We start from the raw sequence: 15712 nt of genomic DNA, 5'->3' as shown, positions 1-15712 counted from the left end.
AGAGGGGAATGTGTCTGCATATTCAATGTGTATTTCCCCCCTTCTTCCCTTTCAGTGTGTCAGATTCTACCCAAAGGCGTCGTCTCTGTGATAGGTCCCGCCTCCAGCCCCGCCTCCGGCTCTACTGTCAGTCATATATGTGGAGAGAAGGAGGTGAGTGTGGAGGATTAACACACACAGATTTCATGTAAACATACAGACAACTAGTTCTTCTTCCTCTCTGACACACTACCCCTCCTACCCACACACACACGTCATGATGAATGTCTCTAAAGATTAGTTTTCCTCGCATTTCTTCTCATATATTTAACCAACTGCTTTCTCCCCGTAGCCTTTTATCTTGAAGGTGCCTCTTCCATCTATCTATCCTTTCTTTTTCTCCCTCTGTAGCCGTCACTAGTGGATGGTTCTTATTCACAGTTTGTTCCTGCTCGAGTGTTAGAAGGGGAGTTAATCACGACACATTTGCCTTCCTTAATGTTCCTCTCTCCTCTCTGCCAGATCCCTCATGTAAAGATCGGTCCGGAGGAAACTCCCCGCTTGCCGTACCTGCGATTCGCCTCTGTCACGCTGTACCCTAGCAACGAGGACCTGAGTCTGGCCATCGGATCCATCTTACGCTCGTTCAGTTACCCATCAGCCAGCCTGGTGTGTGCCAAGGCTGAGTGTGAGTACACGTAGTTCCCCTTCTATTGTTATCAAATCTAATCAAATCAAGATTTATTTATAAAGCATATTTAAAAACGATTTTTCATCGAGCCGAAGTGCTGTACATGTAATAAAAGCACACTACAATAACATAAGAAATAGAAAAGACAACAATGTCCAACGACAAAACACAGAGAAATGTCAGGTGTCATGCTCAGCTCTGACTAGAAGGCCAGAGAGAGAGTCGCCCAGTACTTTATGTGCGACTGCATAGCTGTCTTTGTTGTTTAGGTGGGTGTAAGTGCATCAATTGTGTTCCAGCTATACCGACTGTATATCTGTGTGGTTTTTAACGTGCGTGCCTCTGTGGGAGTGTTGGCACATTCACACTGTTGGGCGGATATGACTGTGTTGCATGATTGGACACTCATTTTGACAGTCTGGTCATGAAGTTCTGTCTGTGGTCCGAGATCACAACACGGCTCCTGCTGCTGCTCTTATGTTTTTTCAATGCTCTTGCACACCGTCTCTTATTCACCTCAGCGGGTTTTTCAGCCAAACCAATTTAATAAATATTCGTGTTTGAAATGCTTTCCAGTATAGGAAGAACTTAGCGGACATTTGATTTAACTTGCCAGGCACTCAGAGAGCTTTAACAGCACTGGGGATTTGGGGCTTAGTCACTAGCCCTCTTTATTTTCATTTTGAAAGAGTGCGCTATTGATTTATTATGCACTGCCCCGGCGAGAGTAGAGGGAATTAAAGGGCTTGGTCCGACGGTGGCTGGAGTATTTAAACAAAGCTCGAAATAATGTATGCAGTAGGACGTGAAAAATACTAATTTCTTCCACTGAATAGTCATCTGACATTATGTGTGTGAGTGAAACTGAGCTGTTAGCGTCTCGCACAAGCCGAGGAAACCGTTGCAAGAGTGAAGGGCAGTTACATAAAGAATTAGTGGGGCCATCGAAGTCTGTGAACGCCTGTCAGTGTGACAAGGGTCGATTTTGACAAACCAAAATGTGCATTACTCAGGAATTAAGATCATTTCATTATCGTCCCATCCTTCCTCAAAGCACGCTGAATTCCTCGTGGACTTCAGACGTCTTTTTCTCAGGTTTGATCATCAGTTAAACGTTTAGAAGCAACATATAGTTGTAGCGTCCGGGGTCAGAAGATGCCGCTTTCACCGGTGCAGAGACGGAGGGATGTGAGTGTGTAACATATTTGGCTTGAAGGTGATCTTTACAAGGTTATCACACTCACAGACTCTGACCCACTTGGCTGCGCTATCTATCGCCATGGAGCTGGTTGCCATGGCTGCAGAATAGGTGCTAACTGCCACTCAACAGACTTGTTCCACACTGTGAACGAGTGTGTGGGTGTGTGTGGTGCGGTATGTGTGTGTGTTTGATGTTTTTTATGCTTTTACTTTGTCTGTACAGGTGCCTGTGTGTGTGTGTGTGTGTGTGTGTGTGTGTGTGTGTGTGTGTGTGTGTGTGTGTGTGTGTGTGTGTGTGTGTGTGTGTGTGTGTGTGTGTGTGTTGTTGCCCCTGAGTGTACTGTTTGCCCGTACATGTGTGTGAGGGGTTTGGGGGTATTTGCATGGGTGTGTGTACGGCTCTGTGCTCAACATCAGACAATGTTTACAACCAGTGCACTTGTTTTATTCATCGTGTTTACCCCTGTGTCGGGCGCAGTGTTCAAGTGAAGCAGACATTCTCTCTGTTTTGTCAGTGAGGCGAGAAATGTGTAAAGTCCTGCATCTCATTGACACCCACCAGTGCGCGCTCTATAATTAAGTAACGTAATTAGAAATTGGTCACTTTTGCAACAACATGTTAATTGCTTTAATCACATATCCCTCCCTTTCAGCCGTGTGTGTGGAATAGATTTTAGGTCCTTTTTATACATATCGTACTCTCGCTATTCCTGGGTCACAATGCGTTATCTGAACCTAATTCCATTATGCCGTTTTCATGAGATGAATGAGGTTACGGACGGCGACGCGACGCGCCAGGAGGGGGAGGCGGTGGTGGCGTAGAAAAGGCGAGATGGATAAAGACAGAGAGGTAACTGGAGCACAGGGCAGGGAACAGAGAGATAGAGAAGTTAGGGCTTATGTGTGAGAGGGAGAATATGTGAAGGAAGGAGGGGTGGAGAGGAAGCTGTAAAGTGCATTGATTTTTCCCTCCTTCTCCAAACTAATTAAAGTTTTGGCCTGGTTCAGTGATTACCCCTCTGCTTACAGAGGCTTTCTCCTGCTGAAGGGATGTGTGCACCACCTCTCCTCCCCTTCCCCGCCGTCCCCCAGATGCCTGCCCCTCCACTTATTTACATAGCTAGGGGTGCCTTATTATGGAATTACAATTAGGAAGCACCAGGGCTGACTTCCTGGTAAAGGCTCATCTCACACCCAATGTCAAGTGAGTCTTGGTAGACTTGGTACTACTCAATTCGCTTCAAGTGTGAGAATTGTCTCAAGTGCTGTATTGTCGGTCTTTCTGCTCCTGCAGTTCTGCTGCTATTTCCGTCCATCTGCTCGCCAGATGTTCGCAGAATCCATAAAGAAATCTCCAGTTTTAGTTTTATACTTTATTTGAAGCTTTTTGAACAACGTTTCTGGCGGTACATTCATCACTCAAAAGAACTGAAGAGCATCCTTGATGGATGGGATAGAAGACACAAAGTGAATTAGAAAGCACTCGAAGATCGCATACCTCTGCCAAGTCTGCACAACTCTCCTGATTTATTATTCTATTTATAGACAATGTTTAGAAATGTGTCATACTGATTATTTGATGGCTCATATCAATTTGGGAGGATACCTAAAAATCCTCTCTGGGGATATTAGGGCTTTGTAAAGAGATTAATTCCATAAGCACTGAGTTATAGTTTTATTTTGTCATGTTGGTTTGGTGCCATACAAGCTTTAATGTCATGAGCTTATCGTCCGGTTGCACAATGCTTTTAAATGCTTATGGAAAACCTAGAAGTTGTTTATAATTCGGAGACAGTAAAACGAGTTGTAGCCAGTCCAAAATGCAATTTACACGAATGTGATGTGAAAACTTGAAGCCACAGATTACATTGAATGAACTTCAAAGCAAGCGGCATTTTGTTAAGAAAGTTAGTTTGTTTCCACTCTTTTATTCACGTTAAATAATACTACATTTTATTAGAAAAAGAAAATGTACATTTTCTGACAGGAAAAAGGAAACGTGTGAGCCTTGGTTTATGGTTCCTAACCTTAATAAATAACAAAGCAAAACCGTAACTCCCAAAAATATTCAGTAGTAAATAACTTTTGATTTTGAAAACCATATCCACACAGAAATTATTATCAAAAGCATAGTATTTTCATTTCTCAGAACAAGGAGGGGAGATGTAAATATTTGAAAGCGTGTCCAAATATTTACGGATCAAACTTGGTTAACTATTTGGACAAAACTGGGATAATTGACTTTAAGAGGAAAATCATGTGAGGATCCTCGGGTTTGATGTGTGTTTCCTGTCAAACAAAAGTGACCATAAAATAACCTTAATACGCTCCAACAGTTCAAACAGTTAGCATTTAAGAGACATAAAAAAAAATAGATTTTGTTATGTATTATTTGTTTACCCTACTGTTTAGTTTTCCTTATCTTCAGTACATGAGACTTTTCCTCACAGGACAATGACTTTATGTTTTGAAACTAATTGAATCCTTTGATTGAATTCACTTAATTTGTATTTAAAAGTATTTCATTTTAGTGTCTTCATTCAAACATCGGGATTGTTGATTAGCTTCTTTCCTCCCTGTTATTGTTCTGCTCATCTGTAGCTTTGTCTTTGTCAGTGTGTCAGTGGGAGGAGGGGTGAGAACAAGCCAAGATGGTGGAAATCTGTCTTGGTGTAAATGGATGTTTTCTGAAAGATTGATTTAGCTGCAAAGTTACCTGAAGGAACATGCTTATTTATACAATATGTGTGCTTATGCCAACGTCATAAGACAAAAGTTGGTTCCGTGTTGTGTGTAGAGAACACGCTAGAGTGAGGGGGGCCCCCAAGCCAAAGTTCGCTTAGGGCCCCCAAAAGTCTAGGGCCGGCCCTGGATTTATACCACTCAGTTTGTGCAAGACGGCTACATTACATTATTACATTACGTGTCATTTGTTAGACGCTTTTATCCAAAGCGACTTACATACATTCAGTACTGTGGACAATCCCCACAGCAGCCATTTGGGGTGAAGTGTCTTGCCCAGGGACACAACGACATGCTGACTGCAGTGGGACTCGAACTTGCTACCCCCTGATTCGAAGTCCATCACACTATCCACTGAGCCACAGCCTTCCTCAATGTGTAGTGCTTTATAAATGGTTACATTTTACATTACATTACATTTTAGACGCTTTTATCCAAAGCGACGTACATACTCAATACTGAGGGCAATCCCCACTGGGTGAAGTGTCTCAGGGACACAACGACATGCTGACTGCAGTGGGGTTTGAACCTGTGACCCCCTGACCCCAACACCAAGGCTCTATCCTACATTGTGGCGCTTTCTCCACAGCACAAACTCATCAGTTGTTTACCTTCCCGTTGCTTCACTCTTCTACAAAATCTTTCAAGTGTATTTTAAGATAACCCGCTATGCAAACCCGCTGAATCCAGAAGCACCTTGGTGGAGGTCATAATAGATGAAGTAAGTCTGTCTGAGAGAAACAGCGAATGCAGACATACGCTTGTGTCTGTATTAAATGATGTTTCATTTCCTGGGGATTTAGACAAAGCATCCATCATGCTTTGCAGAATGACACATATATATGACCAGCTGGGAATAAATCAAGATTCTCTGCGGTCCTGCAAAGCTTACGTTTTGGAAATATGAGTTGTGTCTACGGATACAGACATTGATATGCAGCTCACCGGTGCTTTGGCTTTGCCTCAGGCCTGCTGAGATTGGAGGAACTGGTCCGCCGCTTCCTCATCTCCCGGGAGACGCTGTCAATCAGGATGCTGGATGACAACCTGGACCCGACGCCGCTGCTGAAGGAGATCCGTGACGACAAAGTGGCCACCATCATCATTGATGCGAACGCGTCCGTCTCCTATCTCATCCTCAAGAAGGTCAGTCCTCAAACATCAATACCTTCTACATGCGTGCAGGGAATGCATTTGTAAACAATACACACACAGTTAAAGGTCTCCTGCTATGCAAAATCCTCTTCTTCATGTCTCTTCTACATCAACATGTGTCCCCTCTGTGGAAAGAGACTCTGAAAGTTTCAGGAACAAAGATTCTCTCTCTTTTTGATCCATTTCTATAAAAACCTGTCTGAAAATGAGCTGATCAGATTTTTCCCACTTTGTGATGTCATAACGATGTGTTGTCTTGTGTAACCATTAGCCAATCAGCAACCAAGGTAACCCCCCCCCCCCCCCCTTATCACCTGAATCTCCTCCTAGAGCTCCATTGAGTTCTTTGTAACCAAATGTCTCTCAGAGGGGCGTGGGGAGGGGCTCCTTATTTTCATCTGAAGTAACAGACAGAGAATCAGCACTTTGGAAACAGGACTGAAACAGAGGGGATTATGGGTAATGCTACAATGATCCGTTTGGTGATTGGAGCCAAACACTTCAGAGACCTATAATATATTGCTGACCAAGAGTATAATAGGGAACCTTTAAGCTCAGGGATTTGCATGTTCCTACCTATTCGGGAAATTCATGTTCATGCAGAGCTTATCATCTGTATACCAATAACACGTCTCTCTCAAAGGCTGCATGTCGTTACCTTCCCTGCCCTCCAGGGCTGCATTGGGAACACATATGCATGTCTGCCGGATGCAATCTTGCGCTCTTAAGAAAGTATATGACAAAAGAACATCTTTGGCTGGGACGCGGCGCTGACGTTACCCCGGCGCGTTCTGATTCATAGTAGGGCCTGTAGTGCCGGCGCAGTGAGTCACAGTTTGAATGTGCATGGGATGTTTTCACCGGGCACATCGGAGCGGCTGCCCGCCCTCGGCGAAATGTCCGAGTGTTAGCCGGATGATGTAAAACTGTGATTAACGTATGCTCCCTCTCCTCGCAACATTCCCTCCTACTTTCCCCCAAACTGTCTCCATCGCTCCCTTCATCAATCTTCCCTCATCTTCAATGTTTTCTGTCGTTCTCTTTGGTCCACAGGCGTCAGAGCTGGGGATGACGACTGCCTTTTACAAGTACATCCTCACCACAATGGTAAGAGCTTCCCAATTCTACCTCTCTTTGAACTTCTCCTTCCTTTCGTTATCCCCTGTTCCTCCTCCTCCTCCTCCTCCTCCTCCTCCTCCTCTGTCCCCTTATGGGTGGTGTTATGGAAATTGTGAAATCAAATGTATTAACATAAACTGCTCCTCTGATTAGGTCATAGCGTGGGAAGGGACCTTTTCAATGTGTGTGTAGAACAGATGTGTTTGGACCAGGGGGTTTTATGACATCCATTAGGAGATAGGATGTGGGGAAGGAAGCTAGGATAAGGTGTTATCTGCATCCCTTTTGCTCTGTGTAGGGTGTGAGTTTTGCACACAGTGCCAGGGGGTCTCAGCTGGCCTGACCAAATGTTGTTTGTAATGTAACTAAGCTGTGATGTCCTCCTATAAAGGAGAGCCTGTTTCACTCCGAACAGTACGTGCTCTCTGGTGAGACGTCGTACTTGCAAGTATAAAAGATCTTCGACATCTTTAATACGAATATTGTGTTGCTGTACGTTTGTTACCTAACTCATAATTCTCTCTAGACCACAGCTGATTTCAAAGCTGCTACGACAGTGGGCAGCGCTGAGCATAGTGTGAGATAAAGGGAGAGGTGACAGAGAGAGGACATGAAGCTTCGGTGGAGGGAAGGAAAGGGAGAGATCTGAGAAGTGAACACCCTGTAAAAAGATGTGGAAGTGCAGAGGAGGATAGCAAAGAAAAAAGGGGTCTGAGCCGGTGAAGGTGATGACAGATGTGATGCGCCCTTTCTTCTTCTGCCACCCGCCACCTTCTCTGCGCTTCTGGTGTTTTTCATCTGCCTCTTTGATACGCTCCCCTCCCACCATATTGAATGAATGTGTCACTTTCTGCCGTGCGTTCTCTCCACCTGATGTGCTAGAAGCCACGTCTTGTGTGTATATTTCTGTGAAGAACTACTGGAGTCATTTCCATCAACATCCCCCCCCCCCCCCTGTATCTCTGTTTTCCCATTTTCCTCTCTGTCTGTATGTTATTGTTTTTTTCTCTCTCTCTCCATCAGAGATTAGATGTTGTCACCCCCTGTTGCCTCCGTTTCTTTACTCATCTCACTCTTCCTCGCACAGTGGGTTTCTTCTGCACTCAGATTCTCACACTGTCAACATTGTCACTCACCGGAATGTTCTGTCTCTCTCTGCAAACCCCCAGAGGAGTAATAAGCAATATCATAATCATTATATCAATGCACACAATGTCCATAATATCTGTTTTCTTTTTTTGTCTGCCACATTTTATTCAATGTTTTACTCCATTCTATTTCTGTTTAAATATTTTTACTATATTTTTTAATGTTATTATAGTTTTCCTGAAATAGTTATCTATCTGTGTTTTTACATTTTTGTTTTACTTTTATGTATGCACCATGACATCAAGTCAAATTCCTCGTACGTCTCAACCTACCCGGTAATAAACCTGTTTCTGATTCTAATAGTAATAATAATAATAATAGACGAGTAATAACCAATAACTATGATAATTTTCATGTGCAAAACATCCTTTTTTATAGTATATCAAACGTTAATATGTTCACTTACCGATTTAAATGCTGCTCCGGATTGTTTAGCCATGGATGAAAACAAAAAATGTCTAATGTGTGCTTTTTTTTCTATAATTAACATGTTAGCTACTTTATTATTCCTTGCCTTTTATCTGCTATATCTCTCTTGCTGTCACACTGTACATTTCCCTGCTCTGGGACTCACTCCCACAACCCATCAGAGACGGCACTGACCTCACCACCTTCTGTCAGGATTAGTGTGTTCTGTCACGTTTTGTATGTCTAGGTTTGGGTGTGTTGCTGTTCTCCCTGTCATGTTTTCCTCCTGGTTTATTGTCTGGTCCCTCTCTCTGTGTTTTCCCCTGTCGTTAGTTTCCCTGGTGTGTCTAGTTGTCTGATTGTGTTCACCTGTTGCCCTTGTGTTTCTCGTCCTGTGATTACCCCTCCCTGTATTTTGTCTCTTCCTGTGTTCAGTGTTGGTTCGTCTTTTGTTGGTGACTGAGTTCACCGGTGAGAGTTCTGTTTTGTCCAAGTTATTTTTATTTCATCCTTGAAATAAAGGCTTTTTTCAGCTGCATTTGGGTCCTGCTTGCTTCACTCACCGTAACACCTCTTCAAAAGAAACGTACAAAAGACTCACCTCTTCAAACTAACTTTGAATGTGTGATTGTTCAGAATCAGAATACCTTTATTAGTCCCACAGAGGGGACTTTGCAGCGTTACAGCAGGAAAGAGCCACAGACAGCTAACGGCCCATCCACACAGCGGCGTGCGTTGAATCTTCCAACGCTTCCGCCCATTCACTTTGAATGGTGCCGAACTGCATCGTGGGAAGCGACGTGGAGCGTTGCTGGCGTGGCTCGCTGCAAAAGTTGAGCAATGTTCAACTTTTGACGCCTCGGCAGAAGCGTCAGCCAATCGAATCATATGCCAGTACAAGCTCTAGCCAATCAAACCGCTGCTTGTGTGTCAGGGGCGGGAGATTCATGTGATTGGTTGTTGGTCGAGTGTCAGACACGCCCGCCGGCAAGCGTCAACGCACGCCGCTGTGTGGACGGGCCGTTAATGTTGCATATCTTACATGCGTTAAAAAAGTTATAATATAATAAACAATATGCTAAAAAAAGATAAAACGTTACATAAAGATTGTTGTTTTATTGCTTGATTTTAATGTGATTTTTACTATGTATAATCCTTTTCCTTTCCACTACCTCTGTAAAGCAACTTTGAGCACCCGTAAAAGCGCTTACAAAATACGTGTATTATTATAAAGGGATTCTGGTTCCTCGTGTCCCCAGGACTTCCCGCTCCTGAGACTGGATGACATAGTGGATGAGCAGTCCAACATCGTGGGCTTCTCCATGTTTAACACCACCCATCCCTTCTACTTGGAGTTTATCCGGAGCTTGAATCTCTCGTGGAGGGAGGGATGTGACCTGACGTACCCCGGGCCGGCGGTGAGTCTCACGGCGCTCTGCACTCATACATGTGCACATTTAGAAGTCATTTTCAAAGCTTTGTTTGTGCGCCACATCAAATATTAAGCTACTTTATTCCTCACACTGATTCATGGAGCACTTAAAGAGATGCAGCTAGTCTTTTGCTTGTACTTAATGGGTATTGATGTATCCATCTGTGTTTCCTCCCCGCTGGTTTACCTCACATCTCTCCCCCCTCTCTCTCTCCTTCCCTGTTAAACATGCAATCATCTGAACTCGCACATCTCTGCTCGTCTCTCTTGACTCACGTCTCTCTACGCTGGGTTTCCATCCCTCCCCCATTTTGCCTTTTTCACCCTTCGTAACTCTCTTGTCTCCTCTTCCACAGCTCTCGTCAGCGCTGATGTTTGATGCGGTGCATGTGGTGGTGGGGGCCGTGAGGGAATTGAACCGCAGTCAGGAAATCGGAGTGAAGCCGCTCAGCTGCTCCTCGCCTCAGATCTGGCAACACGGGACCAGTCTGATGAACTACCTGCGCATGGTAATCGCTCGATGTGTTGTAAAATCGCAAATTCACACGCATGCACACAATTACATCATGAGAAACATGGGTAAGGAAGGAGCACATGTAGTAAGTCTTAGTTCAATGCAATTACATTGGTTTTTAGATGTCCACACTTGCTAGAATATAGTGAAAATACCTTTTGATCTTTTCACGTCTTTCAAAATGTAATTGCAAATATTTTGATAATTTATAAATTTGTAGTCATTTTTCAAACAAAAAAGCCAAATCTGCTGGTTCCAGATTCTAACATGGTATGTGATAGTAAACGATATTGGTTAAAGCAAAACCTTTGAAAAACCTTGGAGTCCAAAAGAATTGTGATTTTTAACGACATTTTTATACATTTAACCGAGAGCACCCTAATCCGGTTCCTGCGGGTAGTTTTTCACAAAACTGTGTCTCAGGGCTTCTTAATATTTAAAGACCTATTAATGTGTCGTACCCATTTAACGGGAAGAAACTCAGCTAACTGACAATACGAACCATTTTTACCGAAACAAAACACAAGTCTCACAAGAAGCGTCTAAATGAGCCCTGAGCGAAAAAATGCTAACGCACAGAACTCAAGGTAAAAATACCCTTATTACTTATCGTAACTGCACATACTAGATATCTGATTAAAGCTGAGATTCCACAGATTCTATAGGTATCAGTATCATCACTGAGCGATCAGAACTCGCGACAGGAGAAGCAAACACGTAGCTTTACGGAGCATTCACGGGAGATTGTCTCACCTTAGCTGTTATTCTGATCAAAAATCGTGTTCAATGGCATTAAAACGATAAAAAACGCAGCTGAAGGTTAATCCAATGTGTCTGTCACTTTGAAATGATTAATCCATCATTCCATTTTTATGTCAAAAACGGAGATTTCATATTAGTTGCTAATGAAAGCCACCAGAGTGTATCGCAGCTTCCGGTTCCGGGGTATTCTGGCTGCGCAGCACTCGTTCACCAATGGGTAATGTTTAGATGGATTTGAGGAACGTCCCCTCGATTCTATTGGCTCTAACGGTTAAAAAGAGATGTCAATCATCAAAATCGAACGAGGGGGGCCAGAGATATGGAAAATGCACCCAAATGACCCCAGAAGTGTTTTTGTTTTTGTAAACCTCTCTAAAAAAGTAAAATGTCACTTGTTTTGCATCAATCTTAATACAGGGTACTTATTATATGTTGTAGTTTGGATTCCTAAAGCTTTTATTCTACTATCCCATCATTCAAGGATGGTTTTCACTATAAGTCATGTTTTGTTTTGGACACTATAATTTAAAAATGTTTACTATGTTCAATCTAAATTTACTTTAAAATAAAAAAGAATTATATTGATTCTGACTTTTCTAAATCTAACTCACAGGTTTATCCTTGCTTTGAGAAAAAAGATTATTAATGTACCCCTTTTAGAAGTGAAGTTATAGTCATTTGTTCTGGGAATGTCATTTTCGAGCCTGAGACCTGGAAAACAGGCTCAGGGCTTAACAGGTTAATAGAAAAGCCAATTGATTGCTTTCTGTAAATTAAAAGGCAGATTAGTTGGTAATAAGGGTAATAATGATTTCCTTATCATCATCATCAGCAGCAAAAAACATATAAATCAGAGAAATACATCTGTACATCAACGAACTAGCAAATATTTTGACATTTTTACTTGAAAAATCACGCAAACCATTATCCCCAATCAGCTGTGGTGGATTAATGATCTCTTAATTGCCTTTATCATTATTCACTTCAGCACAGCTTCATTCTGTGTCATCTCACTTTGCATGTAACCTCTGTCTCTTGTTACTGTTTGTCATCTCCCGTCACCGGTCGTCTGTGCACTTGTCTCATTGACTACCTGTTGTCAAGGCAGCCCGAAACCCATCTCTCACTGCCTCCATCCCATCGCCTGACATCTGCCTTTGTTAGTCAACATCACGATGTGCTCCATCTTCAGCGCCGTGCCATTCATCACAGATCTCGCTAACAGTGCCAGCACCTGGGTTCTGGAGAGGAGAGTCTGTGAGGTGCCGTTCTGAGTCTTATTAGCGAGCTGTTGACTCTCTCTCTGAGCCTCGCTCACTCACTCTCTCCTAGTTGAGCCAAAACTGATCACCCCTGTCTGCTGCATCCTCACACACTTCCTCCTCTATAGCGCCTTCTTGTTTCTCACCCTCTCTTTTCGCTGGAGATCGCACCTGTCGGCCTAATCGTGATAGATAGTAGGAAGAAACATATTTGGCTTTGTAAAGAAGATTGCCTGTTTCTTTTCCAGCATTTATTCTCATTGTTTCTACTAGGGCTGCAGGATTTGGAAAACTGTGAATATTTTTGACATATATTGCAATTGCGATATTGGGATTTTCTCTGCGGCTTTACAATACTTAATTCAGAATGATATGTTCACATATTGTGCCAACTACTACGAGGATATTGCATGAGTGCATATATTTGATTAATATTGCAACGATAGTTTCTATTGTAGACATTTATCACAAGTCTCATATATTTCACTGTAACTTTCTGCCTACGGTTGAATTTCTCACAGTTTAAATGCACGCCAAGTTACTCAATGTTGTCAGACAGAAGGGTGTCACTTTGACCATCGTCAGGTGATTATCATATGGATCTTAGGTTTTGTTTCTCACTTTTTTAAAACTATTTTTCTTTTTGTATTACTTTTAATATAGTATATTTTAATATTGTTTGCTTATCTGTATTATTGTGTTGCATTGTTGGAGAAGCCTGTGACCTAAAATGTTCAACGACATAATTACTCTGTAGCTATGTCAGTTTGACAATAAAGAACCTTGAACCTAATAGCCAACATTTCAATAGCCCTAAAATGTAAATTCCCTAGCTGAGACCTTCCCCTTTCCTTTGTCTTTCTCCTGTATTACGTGCTTGCTGTTTTAAAAGGGTTTCTTTAGCACACATTGCTGCGGGGTTATCTGGCCATATTTATTAAATGACACAACTTTGGTTTAAACTTGTAGATTTTATTCTTTCCTTACCAGAAGGTGATTAAGTGTGGAGTTTCCATTCTCCGTTTTAATCCTCCAATATTTGTTTCTCTTCTTTCCTCCCGTCCTCATTCGTGCTTTCTTACCTCGCTCTTTCCGTGGGCCAGGTGGAGTACGATGGTCTGACAGGGCGTGTGGAGTTCAACAGCAAAGGGCAGAGGACCAACTACACCCTGCGGATCCTGGAGAAGCACAGAGGAGGCCACAAAGAGGTCAGGAGTCACCTATTATCATGCGGCAGAGGTTTTACGCCCCCAGGCTTTGGGTTAGCTACAGGTCACCCGTCTGAATCCATTGTGCCGGAGGCGCGGTTTAATACTGAGGACAGCCTCATCGCAGGCTCCCCTGATAGTAGCCAAACATTTGACTTTGTGAAGTTACTGTGATGTGTGGCACCTGTCGGCACTGCAGTTTAACCTGCCATCCGATGTGCGTCATGTTGGAGCTGCAGATACGTGACAACTGTTTTATCTGAAGGCTACTGAAATACATTCACTTCTTGCGTTTTAAAGCAGTTGTTTAGTATTTAAGTCTTATTAATAATAATAATAATAATGCATTACATTTTTTATTAGAGCGCTTTTACAGGTGCTCAAAGCGCTTTACAATTACACATTACACATATTAGACATGTAAGAGTCATTACTGCGGACTTTACCCACAGGAGCACATGCGGTAAAGTGTCTTGCCCAAGGACACAACGGCCTGACGCAGTGGCGGCCGAGGCGGGTTTCGAACTGGAGTTCACCAACGCCCCTTGATCTGATGATCAACGCTCTAACCACTGCGCCAAAAGTGTTTTTTTATGTTCTAGCTGACCCCATGCCAAGTGCTCTCTTTCTTGTTGTTTGTTTCTTGCATGTTGATTTGATGTTTTCTGATTTCAAAAGATACACAAATTTCATCATGGTTGGTTTATTTTCTTCCCGTGCCTACAAACTATGACATTCATTTGTAGGAAGCAGCGTTGGTAATCAGCCTCAAGCTCAGAACAGAGTGGTAGATATTTCTACATCTCTCCTCCTCTAATACTATGTACTATTTATATAGAGGCTTAATGGAGCTCGACCTTCTCGTGTTGTTATGACAGCGCTATTCTTCAGTAAGGAAATGTCCCTTAGTTGAAAGGATATTTTCTATTCTCGATCCTTTGTATACATTGTTATCGTACATATACATCAAGGTTCAGAACAGAGAATATCATTTGCATTGAGTTGCATTGGGAACAATAAACTATATTTATATCTACAGCCTTACAGAGAAACTGCTGCGCTGTGATCACATTGTGTTGTTATCTACTCCAAAAGGTCTGACCTAACTTGTATCAAAATGTTGTAACTACAGAGATTCTGAAAGAGGAGTTTTCTGTGCACTTCCATACAATCTGAGTTTTAAACATTTAAATACATTCGGTGTGTCTCACATTTTAAAGCCAATAGTTAAACCTGAAGCCTCCGGTGCAGAGCGGACTGGAGATACAGACGGGAGAGTTTGCATTAGCAGGGTGAAAGTTTTGACAGCAAACACGGTGGTGTGCAGTCTTTGATGTAAGCCGGACCCTGGAGCTTCTTTCCACCAAAAAAACCTCACTTGATTTTATTCTTTGTTTCACCACCACCACTGACACGGTGTCAGCCACTGCCAGTTACAAGCTCACTTAGGTTCACTTAAGTGCACACATATTATTTTAATAATGACTCATTTCCAGCTCAGCACCTGTCCTCTTTTTGTGACAAGATAACAAAGAACATAAACGGATAAAAGATTACACCGACAGTACCATTGTGATGATTCTGCTAGTTTCTGTGTTTAGTGCAGACTTCTCTGAAACTGGGTCTGACTGAGGCTCAAACATACGGATGCATGTCTCTGATGCTTTCTCTTTTCGCTGCTCTTTCACCAGTCACCCTAACACGAGGGTGGGGCGCCAGGCCTGTGATATAGATCCAGGATGTTCAAATGAGTAAGAAAGAGTAGATGTGCTTCCAGGCCCTTTTCAGGGTTTAACATTTTTATGGGAAAGACCAAATCATCAATATAAATCATCGTAGAGTATTTGTATGGAGGTAAACACGTCTTTAGATTAAAAACTACACATTTTGGGGACATAATTTGCTAATTTTCAGGTTCACATTTGTATTTAAAGCTTCTACTGTGACATGTTAACATGCTTTAATGTTCAAAAAGCTCTATATTCTTCTCTTGCTGCAGCACCTCTTCTGTCTGAAACCAGAGCCCAGTCTGCTCTGATTGGTTAGCTGGCCGGCTCTGTTGTGATTGGTCAACCTCTTAGACATGTCCTA

The 15712-nt window shown here is 42.6% G+C and overlaps 1 protein-coding gene across 1 annotated transcript in view; it reads left to right on the top strand.

The window, feature by feature from the left end:
* The window catches only part of grik5 (glutamate receptor, ionotropic, kainate 5), a 143229-nt gene that overhangs the window by 100234 nt on the left and 27283 nt on the right, over positions 1–15712 (top strand). The window contains 7 exon segments of the mRNA XM_034102321.2: positions 56–153; positions 502–667; positions 5580–5758; positions 6821–6874; positions 9703–9861; positions 10232–10384; positions 13517–13621. Coding sequence (XP_033958212.2) covers positions 56–153; positions 502–667; positions 5580–5758; positions 6821–6874; positions 9703–9861; positions 10232–10384; positions 13517–13621 — 914 coding nt within the window.

Source organism: Pseudochaenichthys georgianus, chromosome 16 (assembly GCF_902827115.2).
Source record: "Pseudochaenichthys georgianus chromosome 16, fPseGeo1.2, whole genome shotgun sequence".
Lineage (NCBI taxonomy): Eukaryota > Metazoa > Chordata > Actinopteri > Perciformes > Channichthyidae > Pseudochaenichthys > Pseudochaenichthys georgianus.
This window is presented reverse-complemented; position numbering and strand designations above follow the sequence as displayed.